This window comes from Xiphias gladius, chromosome 11 (genome assembly GCF_016859285.1).
Source record: "Xiphias gladius isolate SHS-SW01 ecotype Sanya breed wild chromosome 11, ASM1685928v1, whole genome shotgun sequence".
NCBI classification, from domain to species: domain Eukaryota; kingdom Metazoa; phylum Chordata; class Actinopteri; order Istiophoriformes; family Xiphiidae; genus Xiphias; species Xiphias gladius.
The window spans coordinates 13478718-13500175 of NC_053410.1; the positions used below are offsets into that span (position 1 = coordinate 13478718).

At 41.9% G+C, this 21458-nt stretch overlaps 3 protein-coding genes across 3 annotated transcripts; all 3 read left to right on the forward strand.

Annotated features, from left to right (window-relative positions):
* Positions 1-1459: 1459 nt before the first annotated feature.
* LOC120796684 (free fatty acid receptor 4-like) lies at positions 1460-4040 on the forward strand. Its single transcript, XM_040139722.1, has 3 exons — positions 1460-1999; positions 2093-2224; positions 3335-4040. Exons 1-3 carry the CDS (start codon positions 1460-1462, stop codon positions 3728-3730), a joined length of 1068 nt encoding a protein of 355 aa, XP_039995656.1. The 3' UTR covers positions 3731-4040.
* A 2275-nt stretch (positions 4041-6315) lies between these two features.
* LOC120796894 (cone cGMP-specific 3',5'-cyclic phosphodiesterase subunit alpha'-like) lies at positions 6316-11824 on the forward strand. The gene is made up of 21 exons (XM_040140059.1): positions 6316-6424; positions 6881-6970; positions 7155-7295; positions 7468-7542; positions 7653-7717; positions 7838-7904; positions 8031-8078; positions 8227-8376; positions 8679-8822; positions 8917-8982; positions 9102-9248; positions 9446-9553; positions 9646-9755; positions 9872-9959; positions 10118-10218; positions 10321-10428; positions 10567-10630; positions 10720-10794; positions 10895-10978; positions 11143-11293; positions 11398-11824. Exons 1-21 carry the CDS (start codon positions 6326-6328, stop codon positions 11436-11438), a joined length of 2022 nt encoding a protein of 673 aa, XP_039995993.1. The 5' UTR covers positions 6316-6325; the 3' UTR covers positions 11439-11824.
* A 4467-nt stretch (positions 11825-16291) lies between these two features.
* On the forward strand, positions 16292-21405 carry lgi1a (leucine-rich, glioma inactivated 1a). The gene is made up of 8 exons (XM_040140060.1): positions 16292-16570; positions 16783-16854; positions 17464-17535; positions 17626-17697; positions 18430-18501; positions 18935-19104; positions 19205-19369; positions 19497-21405. The coding sequence occupies exons 1-8, from the start codon at positions 16374-16376 to the stop codon at positions 20312-20314; spliced, it is 1638 nt and encodes a 545-aa protein (XP_039995994.1). The 5' UTR covers positions 16292-16373; the 3' UTR covers positions 20315-21405.
* The last annotated feature ends 53 nt before the right edge of the window (positions 21406-21458 follow it).

A 21458-nucleotide genomic window follows, 5' to 3' on the forward strand; every position in this document is an offset into this window, starting at 1 on the left:
GGTCAGTCCAGGACATTGGTCCAGGCTGAAATATTTCAACCATTGAATGCATTGCCATGAAAATTGGTACAGTCATTCATGGTTCCCAGAAGATGAACACTGACCTTGGTGATCCCCTTACCCTTCCTCTTGCACCACTGCAAGGTTGACATCTGTCAGTTGAATTAATCGATGTATAATTTGCTACAGATATTCAAGATCACTTGCTGACAAATTCTACTGGTTTTGGTGGTTCCCTTCCTTTTCGTCTAGCATCATCACCAAGTCAAAATTTTCATTCGCTCAATACTTTATTAGTTAATGACCATCTACCTGAAAAACTAATGTTGTGTGATACTTTGTCAGATTATGCTGTTGTCGGTTCTTGTCCCCGTCTCTCACTGTTCAAACCAGATGAATAGCTCAAAACAGCTTGTGTAATCTAATCCCTTTCCTGTGCTATTTAAAGACATGGATTAGTATTGCTAGCCAACAATATGGGGAGTCACAGGTCTGAACAGTTGTTTTAGGCTTTGAAAGGGAACACTACACCAAGAGTTGACTTAGCCTAACAGCTTTAGAAAAGTGGTTTAGACACCTCTTAACTTTCTGTGCCTTTCAGGAACTTTTCATATGGAAACGTCTTCATGGAAAGTCAGAATATGAGCTTAGCCTGTCTGAGGCAAATTTAGGGCCAGGCAAGAGGGTGGTCGTCTGGGGCCCTGTAGTATTAACACCAGACATGACAAAACACTGTCAGAGAAAGGCAGATGTGTTCTAGTTGTAAAATAAATATTTGTGAAGCAGGTCTCTTCTCTTCCTGAACATTTTAAATCAATCCCAGCAGGTCTTGCTTGAGAAGAAAAGCCTATTTGTAGGACAACCGTGTATCAATTACTATATCACTACTCAGGACGTAAACCTGGTAATCTTAATGCGGGGAGTAAATAAAAGTGGTGTCTAACTGATTAGATCTCGACAGCTAATTTGCGATTTACACAGTATTACTGTTTAACAGGTGCACTGAATGAAGATTAGAACTCGGATTAACCCAAAGAGAGGTTGTCTCAATTTCAGTCAACAACAAACAGTAGCGTGTTGCAATTAAGTCTAGAGCTATTCCTCAAGAGTGTGCAAGTATAGCTGTGGCTGATCACTTTTGGAAAAGTGCAAAAATGGGCTATGAAAAAGAGATTTGCTGAAGTAATCTGACACTGAAGCAGCACACATTAAAATTAGGGTTCACTACACAGTGGGGGATAAGAGCACAAAGAACATCTTGTAATGTTTGACTTCCCGTTGGGTGGCAGCTGGAGCAAACAGCATCGAAAAGGTTAGTCACCACCCTCCATTCCTCCTCCCCCTCCTCTTCTCGTGTATCAGTTCATGCCTTATCAGCTTCTGTTCCTCATTCACTTATCTGTTGGTTGCCACAGTGTAATCAGTTAGCATCTTAGATCTAAATACCTTTTCAGCCTTTATGGATATAGACCCTAACATTCACTTACTCCACTTGAGAAACTTTACATATTTTTCCTTTTTCTCTGAGTTACGCCACTCTAATCATGTTGCCACCACTATTGTCGAGACCCTGGCTATCTCCACTGTCTTCCTGGTGTCCGTGGCAGCAAATGCTGGAGCTGCAACCCTGGTAACCTGGGAACGCAGACTGCTGGCCAACAAGACCATCCTGACCCTCAACCTGTTTGGGGCAGACCTGCTGTTTGTCAGCATGATCCCACTGATAGCGGCAGTGCGCTGGACCGTGTCCTGGACGCTCGGGTTAGCGGCCTGTCGCATTATGCTGTATGTCATCTGTATGAGCGGCTGTGTCACCATCACTACCCTGGCCTCCATCAGTTTGGAGAGGGTCCAGGCAATCCTCCGAATGCAGACTGTACCCACTCTAAACCCCAGAATGGTGACTGCCACCCTCATCTTTATCTGGGCCTTTTCTGCACTCACTGCTTTACCCCTAAGTCTATTCTTTACTGTGATGGAAGTGGATTTCCCTGAGCAGGTATGGATGAGTCAATGGATGTCAGGGAAGGTCCCTACACTGTCCCTGATAATAATGTATGTTTTTCTGCACATTTTTGTTATTTCTCCACAGGGAGGTTTACACATCTGTACTCTCAAGTGGCCTGACACAACAGGAGAGATTGTGTGGAATGTATGCTTTACCACCCTGTGCTTCCTTCTCCCAGGACTCATTATTGTGGTCAGTTACAGTAAAATATTACAGGTGGGTTTCTTGTGCTTTTAAATTGGCAAAAGGGTCAGGAAGTGAAGGAAGTGACAGTTTAAAGGATGGCTGTTTTTAGGATGATGGAATCCCAGCCATACTCTTAAAGGTTAATGCTCTGTATTTTTCTTATTGTGGAAAGATTAATACTAACGTCTGTCTAACAACTTTCCTACTTACCTACTATTGAAAACGCAAATCTTTAAAAATGGATTATATATATAAATATATAGTTTTATTTTTAAAAAGGGGTGAGTAATTTACTAAAACAGCAGGACACTGGTTTTTAGCAAACGTTACTCAAAAAACAGTAAATAGTCCATTTGTTGGGGACTATTTTCAGCCATGGATTAATACACATTTGGTGCTTTAGTGAGCATTTACAGCAGCAGGTCATCATACGCGGGATTAACTGAAAACAAATGTCCAAATGTTCATGGTAACAAAGGAATGAAAAAATTTTTTTAAAAAACATCAGTCTAAAGTCTCATCACTGAGATATTTGCCTCCCTTTTGTTTTTGGCCTCACTTTAATTTTGTACTCATATGTTCTTTTGCTGTAAAGTCTTGATAATGATTGTTCATTTAATAAGCATTTTCCTTTGAATTGTGAAATTGTGCGAAGAAACCTGCATTAACCATTCATTCAACAATTCATGCCAACTCTTGTCCATTCATTTACAGACATATTGACCTCTCTCTTTGTAACCTCTGTAAATATTAGTCATTTCTCTGTCATTGTGGCAACAGAGTTGCATGTGCTTCAGTAATTACTGAAGCTGAAAATGGTGCCTGTGTGTGTGTGGGTTCAGAGCTTTGCACTACCGACTGTCAATATTACTTTGGGCAACCAGTGCGGACGTTAACATGATACAGACAATAGAAAATGATTATGAGAATCCCAGACATTGACTTTAGCTCTGGGAAGACTTTTATGGATGTTTGAGACACATTGGAGACAAACATAAAGGACCTCAAGTCCCATGTGTATATCCACAGGTAGATCAATTAGGTTGCATTTTAATTGCTTCATCTCTTTTGCCAATATCATATAATGTCACAACGAACAGAATGCCGGTATTATGTTATATTATTTTATTTGTATTACAGATTGCTAAAAGTTGTAGGCGAAGGCTCCGAACCAGAGACAGTCACCCCCCAGTACGTGACTCTCTTGAATACCATGTCTCCCGCCAGGATATGAAGCTCTTCCGCACTCTTCTGGTCCTTGTGCTCTCTTTCTTAATCATGTGGAGCCCTATCTTCATCAACACCGTCCTCATCCTGGCTAGAAACTTCCTGGGTCACCTGTATATCTCCTCTACCATGTTCTTCTGGGTGGTAACATTCACACTGGCCAACTCAGCTCTCAATCCCATCCTCTACTCAGTCTGCCAGTTCAAGAACGGCTGGTTTAAGCTCTGCTGTGGTTCTGCTGTAGTGCCACTGCGAAAAGGACCTTGCGGCAGTGGTCGAAGGCAAGGGATGCATCCACGATTATCATGATTGTTTCAACATTTAGTGAAATCAAACAGATGCCATGTGTACAACACACTGCCCACACCTTTGGTGACACTGACAGACCACATATTCCTCTCATGTAAGATGCACTATTCTCATGCTTAGTTGGTGCATCAAGACTAAAAGGCCTTTCACGGAGCCAGCAGTGTAGAGTTCCACATTTTTCTTTGTAATTATCGGTCATTTCTTTTCAATTTACAGAAATTAATCTTTCCTTGAAATGCCAAATAATAAAAGTTGTGTGCAGTATCTGTTGTGGTAAGAGCACAGGTTTTTATTGTCTGAAATAATTCTTAGTCAGCTGATAATAATAAGATCCATTTTGAATAGTGTGTTGATCCCTAAAAAAGGTCATAAGTAAATCAGTTGTTCAATCATCTGACTAATATAAATTCAATTTAAAGTATCATTGTGGCCTTATTTAAACGACATTATTTAGTCACGTCATGGCCTTTTTTGTCATCTGGAAGAGTCCTCATACTGACAAATGGCAGTTTGCTTGCCAACAAGAGGAATTAAACTCCAAGTAGCAGTTAATAATTCCACTTAGTCCTGTCAAAGGTTAAATGTAGCTGCTGTCCAACAGAGGTAGCCCAGGAAAGTCAGTCTCGTGAGTTAAACACACTCATTTCTCTCTGTGCCTGTAGACGAATTCTGAACTAAACCGCATTACTGCCAGCTGTCAGTGCTTGTTCTGAAATGACCTGCTGGAATGTAGTTAATTCAACTTACTAGGTGTCACTATATTGTAATAATACCTTTATGACAGCTTCATAGTTTTCTTATTTTGGTAGCGCAATGTGAAATCATGCACAACTGATGCTAAACGTGAGTTTTTCAAATGTATTCCTGCTGTATGTAGGCTCTGAATTCTTTATGGATTCTGCCCTCGAATCACTTGCTCGCATACAAAGAAAGCTTCTCAGACACCATAAGACACTTAAACGCAGCTTTTATCAAGTGGTCAGTGGCTGTCTTTTCATGGTGTTATTGTTACGGTATTATCCTTATCCCCCTGAGATCATACTTTTTAGATGAGTCAATAGTATTTTGAATGTTTTTCTGCCAAAGATGTTTACATAGTGTACTTAGAGAGGAGATGAACCAGTGATCTCATTATGTTATGCAGATGCAGGAAATCCCCCAGGAATAATTCCAATCTTTTTCCTTACCATCTTCTACGGTGCAGGTCATACTGTAGGTGCCATAACTCAGCTATCATTACCTGTGATTGGATTGGCCCACTAAAATGATAAGTGGCTGGATTTACAAGTTAAGAAAGCTCAGGGGCTTTATGACTCTTACGTCACAGTCATTAGTTCCCCCTGGGATCCCCCTAAGCCACTCACTACTTTCTGTTACCGGGGAGAGGGTTGGAGCTGCAGCTTTGGTTCTGAGTGCACAGAGGAGGTTGGGAAATGTCTCAGTAGGGTCTGCAGTGCCACATCTTCTGGAGGTTACCCTCACTACTTTGCTCTGCTCCACCTTCATCCAGCTGTACCCAGCTGAGGGGAGCATCTTTGTGCCACTACAGAAGGGATCGTTCATCCAAACTTGGACAAAATGGCAGACAAAGACACTGTAGAGAAGTTCCTTGACAACAATCCGCAGTTTGCAAAGGAGTACTACGAAAAGAAAGTCAAGGCAGATGTGATCACTGCTGCATTCAACAATCAGGTCCAGGTCAAAGACCCAGCCTCTTACAAGGATGCCTCCACCATCCAGGAGGCTGAGTTCATATTTGAGCTCGTAAAAGAGATGCAGGGCAACATCGAAATGGAGAAAGCCCTGCACAAGATTCTCCAGAGGATTGCTCTGCTGGTCCAGGCTGATCGCTGCAGCTTCTTTGGCTGCAGGTCTCGTAATGGAACACCTGAGCTGTCCACTATCCTCTTTGATGTGACACACAATTCTCCACTTGAGAAGAATTTAGTGAACCCCAATGTAGAGATTGTTTTCCCCACCGACATGGGAATTGTTGGATGGACGGCACACTCCAAGAAGCCTCAGAATGTTGCTGATGTGAAGAAGGTGAGCGAAAAAAAAATTTTCTGAATCTTCTGAAATAATTCAATAACAAAAATACAAATTGCAACAAACAGAGACTAAAAAAGGCTGCATTACTAATGTGACATCTTGTAATTCTGTCTTGTTAAACTCCAACAACACTATATGTTATCTCTGCAGAGATACACTGCCCATAACCGACAGTATGCCAACTGAATGACAGTCTGATGGACAAAGAAACATGCATTTCAGATTCTATTGTCCCTTCAGCAGGCATTATAACTAGCTACAACTCAAACTAAGATAACTCATTAATTTGCAGTTTTGTCTGAAGAACAAGTAATTACAATCAGCTTTAATTATCATTTCTGCTGTAACTTAAGCAATGCTGCTCAACCATGCCGCAGCGTACATGACCTAAGCTTTGATCAGCACTAGACATGTTATAGCTTGATATTGTAGTTGGCACATAACCTTTAACAACCTTTAACTCTCCTGGGTGTTCGATGTTGTTTTCAGGACTCTCATTTCAGTGACTTTGTGGATAAACAGACCAAATACACCACAAAATGCATGATTACTGCTCCCATTATGAGTGGAAAGGAACCCCTGGGTGTCATCATGGCACTCAACAAACAAGGTGCTGCTGAGTTCTCAAAGAGTGATCAGGAGGTGAGTGGACAGGATGTTTGTGATATTTATACTGACTACTAGCGTGTTTGCCAGAATGACTCAGACACAGACTGCATTTGGCTGTGCTGAGAAACTGAGATTGTGCCATTGAGGCTGCACGGTTTTACCACGTGTAGTAGACAGAGACAGATCAGTACGAGGGTCATATCCTTACCCTGAATTTATAGAATGGCTCATTTTAGCCCGCCAGCTTCCTTTCTCTGACCTGTATATTTAGAGGCTTGACTTTTTGCTTTGGGCCGCCGTTATGCCAGCTAGACGTATAATCCTGTTAGGGAGGGGAAGCTGAGACATTTTTTCTTGTCATGGTTGATGGCCTTTTTATGACACTGACTTTAGAGGTCATCCAAGTGATGATTTGCCAGAGAATGTGAATAACCTGAACACGTGACCGCGTTTCATAGAGGAATATGATTCTTTGTTCTTTCATCATAGCTCTTCAACAAATATGTGAACTTTGCTACTGTGGCCATTCTCCAAGCGCACACTGCTTACATGTGGGATGTAGAGTCAAGGAGAAGCCAGGTAAAATAACACAACAATAAATCTAGCTGTCTGGTCCAGTTTTCCCAAGAAAAACATTGAAAATATTTGAATGCTTTCTTCTTTTTCCTCATCTTTTTTTCTGAGATGTTCATTTTCCAGCTGCACTAAAATAATACACGGAGTGACACAGAATACTAAGCAGTGATTCTTTTCCTTGCCATAGGTGTTGCTGTGGTCAGCCAGCAAAGTTTTTGAGGAGCTGACAGACATCGAGAGGCAGTTTCACAAAGCCCTGTACACAGTGAGGACATACATTAAGTGTGAGAGATACTCTGTGGGACTCTTGGACATGACCAAAGACAAGGTGGGTAGAGGAAAGTCTGAAAAAAAAGCTTAAACTTTAAACTTATGTTGTGTTACGTTCACTGTCAACAGCCTCAATTTTTTGCCTACAATTACATTTGCCTGTATTGCAGCATTTATGTGAATTAATAATAGAGTACATAGCAACAGAATTTTGACATTTTCTTCACCAGGAATTCTTCGATGAGTGGGCAATCAAACTGGGAGAACAGGAGCCATACAAGGGCCCCAAGACACCTGATGGCAGAGTAAGTCCAATGCTGGGTTTGTCATTGTAGCATTATTCTTATCCACCGATTTGGGAACATTTTTAAAACATTAAAAAAAAAAAAAACACTCTTATTTTTAAAACATTCAGGAAATAAGCTTCTACAAGATTATTGACTACTTGCTGGAAGACAAAGAGGAGATTAAAGTTATCCCGTAAGTATCATGAAGCAGTGTAGCTCTGGTATCTGTCCTGATTATACAGCTTCATTTGCATGTCTCTAGAGGTTAAATTGTCTTCTAATCAGAGTTACTCACTCCTCTCTAAACTCGCAGCGGCCCTCCTGCAGACCACTGGGCTCTGGTCAGCGGACTCCCAACGTATGTGGCTGAGAATGGATTTGTAAGTTCCACTTTTGTGCCATTATTTTGTGCAAACACTGTGTAGAATACCTCCAGCTATATAATTGGTGACACTGATCCGCTCATCTCCAAACACACATGTAGTAACGTCTTTTACATCTCCCAGATCTGCAACATGATGAATACTGCAGCAGATGACTACTTCGCATTTCAGGTGAGACGCTCTTCAGTGACAGCTGATCACTTCAATTAAATCCTCTTTGTTTTATACAACACCGTTCACTAAAATAATAATAATATAATAATAATAATAATAATAATCACTCAAATAATCTCAATATTTGATTTGATTCATTTGACAGAAAGAAGCAGTGGATGAGTCTGGATGGATGATTAAGAATGTCCTCTCCCTCCCTATCGTCAACAAAAAGGAAGAAATTGTTGGTGTTGCCACTTTCTACAACAGAAAAGATGGCAAACCATTCGATGAGAATGATGAACAAATTACAGAAGTATGGAAAACACTCTCTGTGTCGCTCTTTTTTAACCTTGTTTTACTTTTAAAGCATCACAACCTTACATTTTTCTAATACTGTTATAATACACTCCCAACGTTAAAGTGTTAATGTAATTTATATTAATTGATATAATTGTTAACTACTTAATTTTTTTTAAAATTATATGTATATTTTTAATTTTATTTGTTCATTTATTTTCATAATTTAACTATGAAAGATATCTTGTGTGGAAGAGTAAGTTAATAACTGAAATTACAGAATGAAACTGACAGTTTTGTATTTCTCCATGTCACTAGGCTCTGACCCAGTTCCTTGGCTGGTCCACCCTGAATAGCGACACATATGACAAACTGAACAGGACAGAGTGGAAGAAAGACATTGCCCAGGAAATGCTCATGTACCAGACAAAGGCCACACCAAGCCAAATACAGACCATTCTGGTAATCTGCCACCACACTCCACTGATATCACTTCAACTTGACTGAAAACAGATTTGGAAGATCCAGCTTCTCTTTCACTATCATTTCCCCACAGAACACCCAAGAGAAGTTTGGCTCCACACCAGAGGACTGTGACCAGAAGGAGATGTACAAACTGCTGGTGCGCGCTGAGATGTGTCAGGGATGTGTAGAGTTTTTTTTTTTTTAGACTGCAATGCTCCTCATAACCTCTGTTTGTGATGCCATGCTGGCTGTTTGCACTGTGTTTCCTCCATGCAGAGATCCAACATCCCCGAAGCCAAGACCGTGGAGCTGCGTGAGTTCCACTTCAGTGACTTCCCCTTGTCAGAGTTTGAACTCATCAAGTGTGGTATCCGCTGCTTCTTTGAGCTGGGGGTTGTGGAGAAGTTCAAAGTCCCAGCCGAGGTACGGCATACATTAGTCAGGAAACTACCTCTGAAACACTCAGCACACTTGCGCATTTTGAGTTGAATGAGTACAGAGAGAGTACATTTTATATTGGAGGTCTACCATCATTGCCGCTTCTGTGTTCTGAGTGAAAGCCTTTCACCGGATCTACTTTTAAAGTGATCTATCTTTGTTCTATCACTTTTGTCATGCAGATCCTGACACGATGGATGTACACCGTTCGCATGGGATACCGTGACATCACCTACCACAACTGGAGGCACGGCTTCAATGTTGGACAAACCATGTTCACTCTGCTGCTAGTGAGTCGGACCTCTACTTATATTTCTGTTATTTCCGTCATTTATGCTGCTTTTTGTCATAACACGAGGCTGTCCTCTCTCTTCCTCAACAGACAGGTAAACTGAAGAGTTATTACTCTGATCTCGAGGCCTTTGCCATGGTTGCTGCTGGTTTCTGCCACGATATCGACCACAGAGGAACCAACAATCTCTACCAGACAAAGTAAGATTTCTGTGGGTCTTTTTTTAGTTGACATCAATGACTAAACGATGCTGAGGAACTAAAAATTTGACTCATATGTTATGGAATATAAAGTTTTTTTATTCCTACTCTTGTAGGAGTGCATCCCCACTGGCAAAACTGCACAGCACCTCCGTTATGGAGCGACATCATCTTGAGTACAGTAAGACTCTGATGGAAGATGAGGTTGGTCCTTAAATGTTAACATTTATGTGTGTTTAACAGTAGTTGTGATTTGAAATAGACAAAAATCTATTTGCAGTCTTTTCTCATACTGTACTTTAACCAGTTTTCTTTTTGTTGAAATTTGCTGTCTAACCTCCTGCTCTTGCTCTCGTTGACAGAACCTGAATATCTTCCAAAACCTTCAGAAGCGGCAGTTTGAAACAGTGCAGCATCTGTTTGAAGTTTGCATCATTGCCACTGATCTCGCACTCTATTTCAAGTAATGAATGCCACATTTGACATTAGTACTGAACACTTTTAATGCCCGTTCACGATTTTCCAGGACTTGTGAACAAAATCTGACAGCTTTCTCGTCTTTCAGGAAGAGAACAATGTTTCAAAAAATTGTGGATTCTTTGGAGGGGATTCCAGAGGAGAAAGAGAAGATCAACTTCATCTCCAACAATCCAACCAGAAAGGAGATTATCATGTAAATGCATAATTTATCACCTGAAATAGCCACTTAAATGCATTTGTCACGTTACCATTTCTCTAGATTGTCTGTAATCCATGTTGATGCTCAAGGTGCAACTCAAAACATCCCTCAATGGTGTTGTGTTTTCTGCAGGGCGATGATGATGACAGCTTGTGACCTGTCAGCCATTACAAAGCCATGGGAGATTCAGAGCAAGGTGTGTTCCCTTCTTCAGACTCGTAACATGATTACAAAGCATTATTCACACATTGGTTCTCATTGTTTTCTTTGTTGTCGCGGTCCCAGGTCGCTCTGATGGTGGCAGCCGAATTTTGGGAGCAGGGAGACCTTGAAAGGACAGTTCTTGAGCAGCAGCCTATTGTAAGAGCTTTAGACTATGTTATTTTGTAATGGTGTCTGCATACATAAGTTGTCATACAGTCATATCAATAATAATAATATCTTCTTCTTCTTCTTTCAGCCCATGATGGACAGAAATCATGCTGATGAGCTTCCCAAGATGCAGTGTGGTTTTATTGATTTTGTCTGCTCTTTTGTGTACAAGGTACCTAGACAGACAACAAAAACATATTTGGATGTATAAAGAAACAAACATGCTCAACATATACATATAAAATGAATACTTTATGTTGCTTTTTTTCCCCAAATTTCTCATACAAACCCCTTATCCCATGTGCACCTGCGTGTTTGTCTGTCGCGCGTTTGCAGGAGTTTTCTCGCTTCCACATAGAGATCAAACCCATGTTTGATGGGCTGAATAATAACAGGGGAGAGTGGAAAGCTCTTGCAGATGTCCACGAGGCCAAGATGAAAGCCATCGAAGAAGAGAAGAAAAGGCTGGAAGGTGGAGACGAGCAAGGTGAGCGCTGGTGTTTGAAATCCAGCACATTGTCACGTCCCCTGTGCTCATTCTGTATTTAGTCACCACTGTCTCACTGTCTGTCTCATTTGTGCCTCTTACAGCTCAAGAAGGCGGGAAGTCAAAGACGTGTGTTATCTGCTAGACCTCCAAGACCACCAAATTATTTATGGATGTTTGTCTGCACGTGTATTTGTGCAGTGTGTGTATGTACATCAACATAAGTTCAGAGATGAGGGAATTCTAATGTGAAAAAATTATTATTTTTATATACTGTAATATGTAGTTCTCCTATTTTCTGACACAGAAAGTTATTTTGATGGGCACAATTGAGTACATACAGTTTGCTTGTGATTGTACGAAAACAGTAATTAAACATATTCTTGTATATACTAAAAGCTCCAATGAGCTGAACTTTCAGTCATTAAGAAGAATGCATATCTGTATTTTATTGTGAATATTTATACTGAATATAATATAAGGATATCTAGCTGACTTTCTCTGGCTTTGGACATTATGTGAATAGGAATATTAGGCTGTAAAAATGATGCAGTTTGAACTGTAATATCTGAATATTTTTGGAATGTAAACAATACAATTAAATGCTCTTATTTTGTAGAGAAACAGCTTCATAAACAAAGTTACTTTTTTTTTTTTAATTGCAAGTTGTGCTTTCAAAATATCAAGCATATGTCTTTGACAAATGGGTGAGAGATGTAAGAAGATTTGGCTGAATTGGATTTTGTTATAAGCCGGCTGGAGCTCATAGGCTTTCCTTTTTAAGTCCCCTGCTTACATAAAGTAAAAATACTGCCGTCCTGCTCATAAGTCAGCGTGTCCAGACGACATGTGGCACTGACACCACAGGAAGGTGTCAAGTGGAAACACTGTGCAGCACACAGTCACAAGTCACCATGTACAGGAGCGATGGCTTTGTTTGACTGTGAAACAACATATTTATTATGTGATTATGTTGGGATTTCATGAAATGATATTTTTTCAACATCCTGTCTCACAGATTTCTCCAAACAGAGCCTGTGACATGGGGAGCATGTAACAGGACAATGTCAGATCCTATTGTATTTTCTGATGCAGGAGTTTGTTTGCTCATTAGCATAAGAACTTTAAATCTCAGCAAACGCAACCTTTGCAAAGAAATTTGACTGTTATAATGCGAGTATAGCTTCAAATAAATAACAATTAGATATGCAGTAGCATCATGTGTGAGACATGAAAATTTCAATAAAGTTTATATTCAAATCATGCCTGTTTTGTGCATTTTAGTCATCCTCCAAAGTTTAGCAGGAGTTGAAATAGTCGTTTTGTGCTTCATTTCAGCTGCAACATAGATGTAACCACAGACTATATTACCTGCAGCAAATCAGTTATTGAGTAGAAAGAGTTTCCTGATGGTAGGTTGCAGCCTTATCGACTCCATGACCAGCTCACCACTGAGATCAGCTGAAGAGGGGTTTAGGAGAGCAGGACTGACCAAACATCACCTTTTAATCAGCTGCTAACAAGCTTACATAGATCCGTGTTACTGATTATGGACTGGTTTCTATTTTCAGACTGCACATATTCATTCATCAAATGTTTGTATGCTACATCCTTATGTGCAATAGAAATCTGCATGTATCTGATCAAGGTGTGTATACCTGCAGTAACTTTAAAATTACAGGTGACACAGAGGACATGATGAAGAAAATATGTCAAACCCCCCTCGTATGCTGCATTTTACAAAGGTGCTCATCTTTCTTTCTTCCTTTGGGTTTGTTGGCTGTTTAAAGTATGCAAACATGGTCGCGGACTTTGACCCTTGACGTTTGACTGTTTAGCATGTCGTTTGACCTCAGCTGGGATGGCTAACAGATGTTGTGGTGTGTCACGTGAGAATATCCCTGAAAGATCCCATTCAGGCAAATGACCACTGCCTCCCTGCTGTTACAGTAAAAATGTATTCAGATCTATATCAAAGTTAAAAAAAATCTTTTTTTTCCCTCCCAGATTTAGAAGAAGGTTGTGAAGCCTGTAGAATCAGTGAGAATCCTTAATTGTTGAGAATGCAAGCGAGCAATAATAATGAAAACCAATACATAGTGTGACTACGAGTTCTTCATAAAACACTGTACAAGACAATTCTTGGGACAAGGACTGTTTTAACTGATTAAATGAGAAATTACGACTCATCATCATAAAACCAAGACACTGGAATCACTTCTGTGATCCATAATTTCTCACTCCATCATAGAGCAAACGGGCAAATGTATGAGTTTGAGTATTTGCAGTCACTTCACCCTGACCCAACTGCCACTTATTTAATGGTTAAGGTTTTTAGAGATTAAAATTACACTTGGACCTTCTTCCAGCTCTTGTGCTGCAAAGAAAAAAAAACGAAATTCCTCAGTATTACTCTGCATGGATGGTAAATTACTTTGTGTTAGGTAATTATTACAATGTATGTATGTACATTTAGGAAGATACGTGTTCTTGTGTCGCTGCCATAAGTGATCCTCTGTTTGATATGATTGGCTCAGGCAGGTGACTGACAGGTGGCACGCAAACTTCATAGTTCATACAAGGACCAGAGAGCATCTCAGTTACAAAAGCCTGGCAGTCGCGTCATAGGAGGTAAGCCAGCTTCAGGGACTAGCAGGACACCTTAAGACAGCATGTGGGTCCAGAAGTCAAACATCAAGGCTAGAGTGTGTCCACTCAGCATGCTGCTTTCTCCAGAGACTGCAGCAGGAGGGTGGTCACCTTTGTTTAGTACCATATTATGAATATGGCTGTCAGATAATGATTGTTGTTGTGTACGAATATAATAATATAATTAAATCTAAAATCATATTAATAATAATAATGAAACCAATAACCGATTTAAATGTAATAATCAGAAAGAGAAAACAAGAAAAAGGAGATCAAACTTTTTAGCCACCAATGTGGACTTGAATTGTAGAATTAAAAGATAAAATACGAAATAATGTTAAGAGAAATAAGCTGAGAGCTCATAAGTCAGTCAGCCTCAGACATGGCTCTGCCTCGGCTCTACATTTCCCTCTAGTGGGTAGGTCAGCCCATTTATGACAGAACGGCTGTTTCTACGCCTACAGTGCATCAAAACGTGAGTGTTTTCTTTAGAAATACATTTATTTTGTGGGTCTAAAAGCTTCTTTTTACCTACAGAGACATATTAGTGAAGCTGTGCACATTCATATGGTCATATATTGATTGTAAGTCAAAGAAAAAAAAAAAACACAGATCCCGAAAGTCCCCTTAAAAGTCAGAAACACCAGATTCAGGCATATCAATAGCTGTGGCCAAATAGCTGCTGGACAGTGTGAGTTCTATTCTGGTGATGAATGATGGCATTGATGAAGCACAGACACTACCCATCATCTTGCAGAACAACAATAATATCTAGTGTTCTCAATGTAGTCCAAAAGAGCTGCTTGTGGAAAAAAAAAAAGACATTTCTCACTTTTCTTCCCTTGCAGCGTCTCCATGCCCGCATTTTCCGTCCATATGTTTCCTCTCATAAGTAAGCAGTCTCCCTCACTGGTAATAGCTTTATTCTTCCACCCCACCCTTTAAAACAGTACAGCAGCATACCACAAAAGAGCCCCCAGATCACAACCCTGCTCCTCCAAATGCCCTGCTTTAATTTGTACAGGCGAATTTGTGTTATCACAGTAAGCAGACACTGGATGGCAAATGGTGCAATCACATCAGGGTAAGAGAGACTGGAGGTCCAGAGCAACGTATATTTATTCAGAGACCTTTTAAAAATCCCTGTAGATGTTTCTTCCCAGAAGTGTCTGACGCACGTAGACCCGCCAGGCACAGTGAGTAAACATATTAATCTTACAACTCCGGAGGGATCTGAGAAATTAGACTGTGAAGACCAAGACCTAATAGGGCTCCCAGTGGATCCTGCTGCACCCAGTCAAGTCAGGGGACAACAGAACAGAACATTATAATAAAACTGTCAGGGCAATGTTTTAAAGGAATGAGACGTAAAATAGAAGGGACGGGGCGAGATAAACATGATGTCAAGCAGAAAAGGGGAAGGGATGGCAGCAGAGAGACTGTTAACCTGTCCTTTGTCTTGTGAGTGGCACTGGGGGGTGGGGTGTGGGATGTGTGTGGGGGGGTATCTGACTGAGGCAGAGCAGATGTCAGGATGACAGGAGGGCTTCCCCACACCCCTCCATCACTGGGCATTTTGCATCCACCAGTCGCCATGGAAACCGCGTAAAAACCAGGACATAAACCCAAAGTGTGCAAAACTGTGAGAACAGAACACAAGAATCTCAATGACACTATTAATAATACCACATACAGGCGTTGTAATGGCAGTTCATTGGAATAGTGGGACATCCTGATTGAATGTTTTTAGCCCAGTTTCCATCATGTCAAAACATTTCCCTCTGATTTCCCACCCGCTTCCCGCATAGAAATCCGGTGTGCGTCTGCGCCACAGGCAGCAGTCCGCTGCTCCGTGTCAGGGCTTCATTTTTCTCCAGCTGATCCACGAGAAAAATTACACAATTCCGTCGCTCATTGGGCGGATTGCTCCAGGACCCTGGCAGGGGAGAGTGTGGCGTTTGCTGAAATCATAGGCGTGGTTCTGGATGGAGATGCTCCGTCTGCTCCCGCTGGGATCCCCACCTGCCCTCAGCCCGCGTTCGTCACAGCGCCAACTGCTATTTTCTCGAGCTTGAGCCACCACAGCGCGCATTTGATTAGCTTTCCTTTTTTTTTTTTTTTTTTTGTCAAGGGAGGCACAGCTCTTTTGTGTGGGGGTGTAGTTAAATCGCAGCGCCGTGGACGTACGGGGCGCCCGGTTTAATCACCTCCAGAGCTGCGGCGGCCGTAGCGGCTGCGGCGGAGGCGGCGGCGGCGGCGGCGCACGGCACTTGGCGGAGATAAACAAGAGCGGACAGCGCGACGCTTGGCCTCCAGGCAGCAGCAGCGGCGGCAGCAGCGGCAGCAGTGGAAAAGGGAAACCACAGCGGAGACCCTGGTTCATGTGTAGGGCTGTTCGACGCGCAGGTCGTGCCCGCAGCGGTTCGCAAGGATGGAAAATACACGCAAGATGCCCCGAAGATCCCCCTTGCTCGGCTTGCTTGTGGTGGCGTCTGTTTTACTTGTCGTGGACAGCAAGAGAGCCAAGCAGCCTCGCTGTCCCTCAGCATGTATATGTACCAAAGATAACGCGTTGTGCGAAAGCGCAGGACTGATCCCTCGCAGTTTCCCCTTCGATGTCATATCACTGTGAGTAACATTCATCATTGTTGTATTATCAATTCCAAGCCGTCGGCTCGGCTCTGCCTGCTGGTTAGGACGTGCATTTCTCTGCTGCTGCACAGTATTGCATTTCTAAAGAGCAGACTGAGACAACTGATCGTGTGAGACAGTCTATGCTTCGAGGTTTAACAGTGTGTCTTTCTCTCTGTCCTGTCTGTCCTGTTTTTCTCCCACCACAGATCATTCGTCAAGTCCGAATTCACTGAAATCCCGAAAGAGAGCTTCATCCACACGCCTGCCCTGCATCTCCTGTGAGAAATCTCTCCGGAGCTTTTTGTTCCTCGGTCTTTGTTGCATGCTGTCAGTCCCCAGTGAGGTTCTCAACGCCATGTTTAATGTTCAAGACATCTCCCCTCCGCTGATGCTACACGTTGTAACAGAATGGATGTTGCCGTGGCTGTTGATCAGAGTCCGGGGGGGTGGGGGGCTCTAACAATAAGCATTTCCATGCATGTCTTTTCATGACATGGCAGAGTATTCTCTCTGCTGGGCATTCATCCAAGTCTCACGACGTATCTGTATATATTGTGAAGCAGGTCTGGTTTCAGAATGAGCCTTGTCTATTGGGAATCCCTCCTCTTGGAAGAGGGAATCCCCCTTCACTCCTGTCTCACAGGGTGGAGTACTGACTGAGTCACCGTGTCTTTCAGAACGAGCATGCAAGACTGCAGGAATCCCTAGTGGGGCATTGATCCTTGTCTTTGATGTATTTAGGTCAGGCGTAAGAACGAAGGGAAGGGTTTTCCATCAGACACTTCCATTTTCACACTTCCATCAGAGTATACGGCAGCTAATGTGGGACGACAGCTTGTTCTTGTTCAATTCGTGTAAATATATTGACCACAGATCTCTCTGCACAGCCTCTTTACAGCCAACAACCTTGAGTCTATAAACGAGGACGCTTTCCTTGGTCTTCCACATCTGGAGTATCTGTAAGTAGATGCAACAAATTTACCCTGGAAGCTGTTCCTAAAAGACAAGACTGTTTCCGTTCTTGCCCATTTACTCAGCACCTTTTTCAGGTTCATCGAAAACAACCAAATCAAGTCGATATCACCACATGCTTTCCGCGGACTGAAAACCTTAGTGCATCTGTAAGTATACATTTATAACTTCCTATGCAAAGCTTGAACATATTTCTCAGCAATGTAGTACCAAAGATGTGACATGAATTTAAAATGTAATGGCTTTGTATCAGTAGAAAGTGCAGAAATCTGTCTGCAGGTTCAAGCAAGCACTGTTCCAATGAAACGCTGACAAAGTTTTATTGCCGCACAGACGTTTCTCCTGACACTGTGCAGCTGTTAATATGATTATAAAGCAAATCCTGTCCCCTTCGCTGACCTACTTAATAAATCTTAGAAGCTGAAGGCCTATTATATACACACTTTGTTACAGATTTAAGTAAGTGAAGTCTCTTAAATTCTCCCATCTTCAGTACAGCTACTACGACCTTCCCAACAGCAAAATCACCCTTTTTCACATTTTTTTGTGGCGGCGAGAGCCATAAAAAGGCCAAGGAGGCAGCTCTAAAAATAGCTTAATGTTTCCTCAAACTCACAATAAACACTGTTCCTGTCTACAGTATCCAGGGCAGCAATATGTGCCCAGGCTCTTTAACGGATATTCATACCATATATTCCACTGCAAGGAGACACTGCATAAACCACATCCAGGTTTAAATTTTGTGAAGCACTGGAAGTTTCTCTCATGAATGAACATTCAAACAGCAGAATTTGTGCACTACCATTTACATTAATAGTATGAAGAGGGATGTAGTAATCAGTATATCTGAACAGCTGCTATTTTTCCTCTTTTTCATGCAGGAGTCTGGCCTACAATAATCTGGAGACTCTGCCCAAAGATTTGTTCAAGGGTCTCGAGGCCTTGACAAAAGTGTAAGTATGAATTTTAGAGCTGCATTATCTGGAAACAGAGAGATAAATTGCATAGTTACTCAAAGTATAATGTATGACCTCGTGAACAATGAGTTTTCTGTACAGGCTTCTAAATATAGAAAACTGTTTCATTATTCTCCTTCAGCCAAGGCTTGAAAAATGTGTGGGAGGCTGGTGCTTTTAACACCATTAAAATTACATGCGGCATTACATGCAATCTGTCACCCACTCAAGATGTTCAGTTCTCCTTTATAGCCCCTCTTGATATTAATGAGAGCACGGAATGAAGCTGTGAGGGCCGGAGGGCAAAGCCAGCAGCCATACCTACATGACTGCTGGCTTTTGAGAATAAAATCCATTCACAAAGCTGAGAGCATTCCTGTTAGCTTTGGAGGGTTTTGGGGGTTAGTTTGGTGGTTTTTCCTCCCTTCAGAGACTTGCGTGGGAACCAGTTCACCTGTGACTGTAAGCTCAAGTGGTTGGTGGAATGGATATACAGCACCAATGCCACAGTGGACCAGATTTACTGTAAAGGCCCAGCCTCACAGCTGGACAAGAGGATCAACGATCTGGTGCCACAGTCCTTCGACTGCATCACCACAGGTGGAGTGCGGCAAAAAATACTCTTTATTTCTCGCACAATAGTCACAGCTTCTCCTTACTTTTTAATGTTATTTAACGCGTGTTTTTGTTTCTCTGGCAGAGTTTGACTCCTACCAGTCCCTGAAGTTTGAGTCCATATCGGTAGAGGCATTTTCCTTTGAGAATGACCAGTATGTGGTGTTCGCTCAGCCCTTCATTGGGAAATGCAGCTTTCTGGAGTGGGATCATGTGGAGATGGTCTTCAGAAACTTTGACGATATTGACAGTAAGTCAATTCAGATTCACTCTAATGTGGTGAGGGAGTGAGATTGGAAAAGGAACCACTAGATGGAGACAAGTATCTAAGACAGAATGAAGCTATATTGTTTTTATCATGTCTTTCTCCTCACCAGGCACGTCCACAGTGATTTGCAAACCGCTGGTCATTGACAACCAGCTCTTTATCATTGTGGCTCAGCTTTTTGGTGGCTCACACATCTATAAGCGTGACACCTCCGCAAATAAATTCATCAAGCTTCAAGGCATTGACATCCTCAGAATCCGCAAACCCAACGATGTCGAGACTTTCCGCATCGACGGAGAATCTTTCTTCGTCATAGCAGACAGCTCCAAGGCTGGCTCCACCACCATCTACAAGTGGAACGGTAATGGCTTCTACTCTCACCAGTCACTCCATCCGTGGTACCGGGACACTGATGTGGAGTACATGGAGATTTCCTCGAAACCTCACCTGATCCTGTCCAGCAGCTCCCAGAGGCCGGTCATCTACCAGTGGAACAAAAGCACCAAGCTGTTTGACAGACGAACCGACATCCCGGAGATGGAGGACGTCTATGCCGTGAAGCATTTCCAGGTCAAATCCGACCTCTTCATCTGCCTGACGCGCTTCATCGGTGACTCCAAAGTGATGCGCTGGGACGGGGCCCTCTTTAGAGAATTGCAGACCATGCCGTCTCGCGGCTCCATGGTGTTCCAGCCCTTCGCTGTGGGCAGCTGGCAGTACGCCATCCTGGGCAGCGATTACTCTTTCACCCAGGTGTACCGCTGGGATGCCAAGAAGGGCGAGTTTGTCCATTTCCAGGAGCTGAACATCCAGGCGCCGAGAGCCTTCTCCCCAGTCTCCATAGACAACCGGCAGTTCCTGCTGGCCTCCAGTTTCAAAGGGAAAACTCAGATCTATGAGCACCTAGTCATTGATCTGAGCAATTGAGTGATTGTTTTTTTTTTCTTTTTTTTTTTTCGCTGATTGATAGGTTATTGTTGACTTTAGTGTTGTTTGTGTTTAAAGAAGGCTGTTGCAGCAGACACAGTGCTGAACAACACTGAGGGTGATCATCAGTTGATCCTAACTTGAGAAAGGCAGGCATTACTCTCACGTCCATCGAAATCGGTGCATGGTAAATGTATGTATGTAATGCATGTATCTCAACCAAGTATATTTGGCTGAGATGCGTGTAGAGTTCAATGGATCTCAAGTTAGGATTAGACCCAAGATGTTGTCAAGACATTCATGCATGACCAGTGCCTCACTCAGGCCATCCCCCCCTGATGAATGCAACATCCATGCTCATTAATCCAGTGAATCTTGCAATGGCCAGTAGAGTGTTTTTTTGTGTTCAACCATTCATGTGGCTCAACAAAGTTTATACATTTGTAATCTCATATATTTATCTACAGAAAGTAATAATGAAATGGTACTTTTTAACCTATCAACATGTTTAACTGAACAAATCTGCCAAAACAAAATGTTTACATTTTTCTGTCTTTCCACTTGTTCGCTAATAGATTTGTAAATTAAGCTTTTGTAAGAGGGACCAAGCCAGTTAGATAAATATTTGTTAAGGAGAATGATTTCAAATTATGTTTATAATTTCGAAAATATTAACAGAGACATTGTGTGAATCTACCTGTGTATCCTTGCAACTTACATTTTTATCATTAATGGTTTGTATAATGTTTAAAGTATTGACAAATACAGTTTTTCATAAGAAGTACGGGAAACATTTTGGGGACACTTGGAACTATTTTCACACTCTTAAGGAACTGCAATGAAAAACTGAGGATGTTGCTCATAATGCTTTACCTTTGACTAACATTTACGCAAAATACATCAGTTGTTTCATGATTAGGATTAAGTTATTGACTAATATCATGCTATTTAGAGTCAATAAAGGTTTACATCATTAACTGTTCTCATCTGAGCTCCCTGCTGGTACTGTGCAGCATGACATGGCTTCAGTGCGAAGTGTCGACACACGGTCCTCAAAGCGAAAACAACACACACTAACACATCTACTTCATCGCTGGAGGGACATTATTGTCTTGAACTTAGTTCTGTAATTATGATACAGACA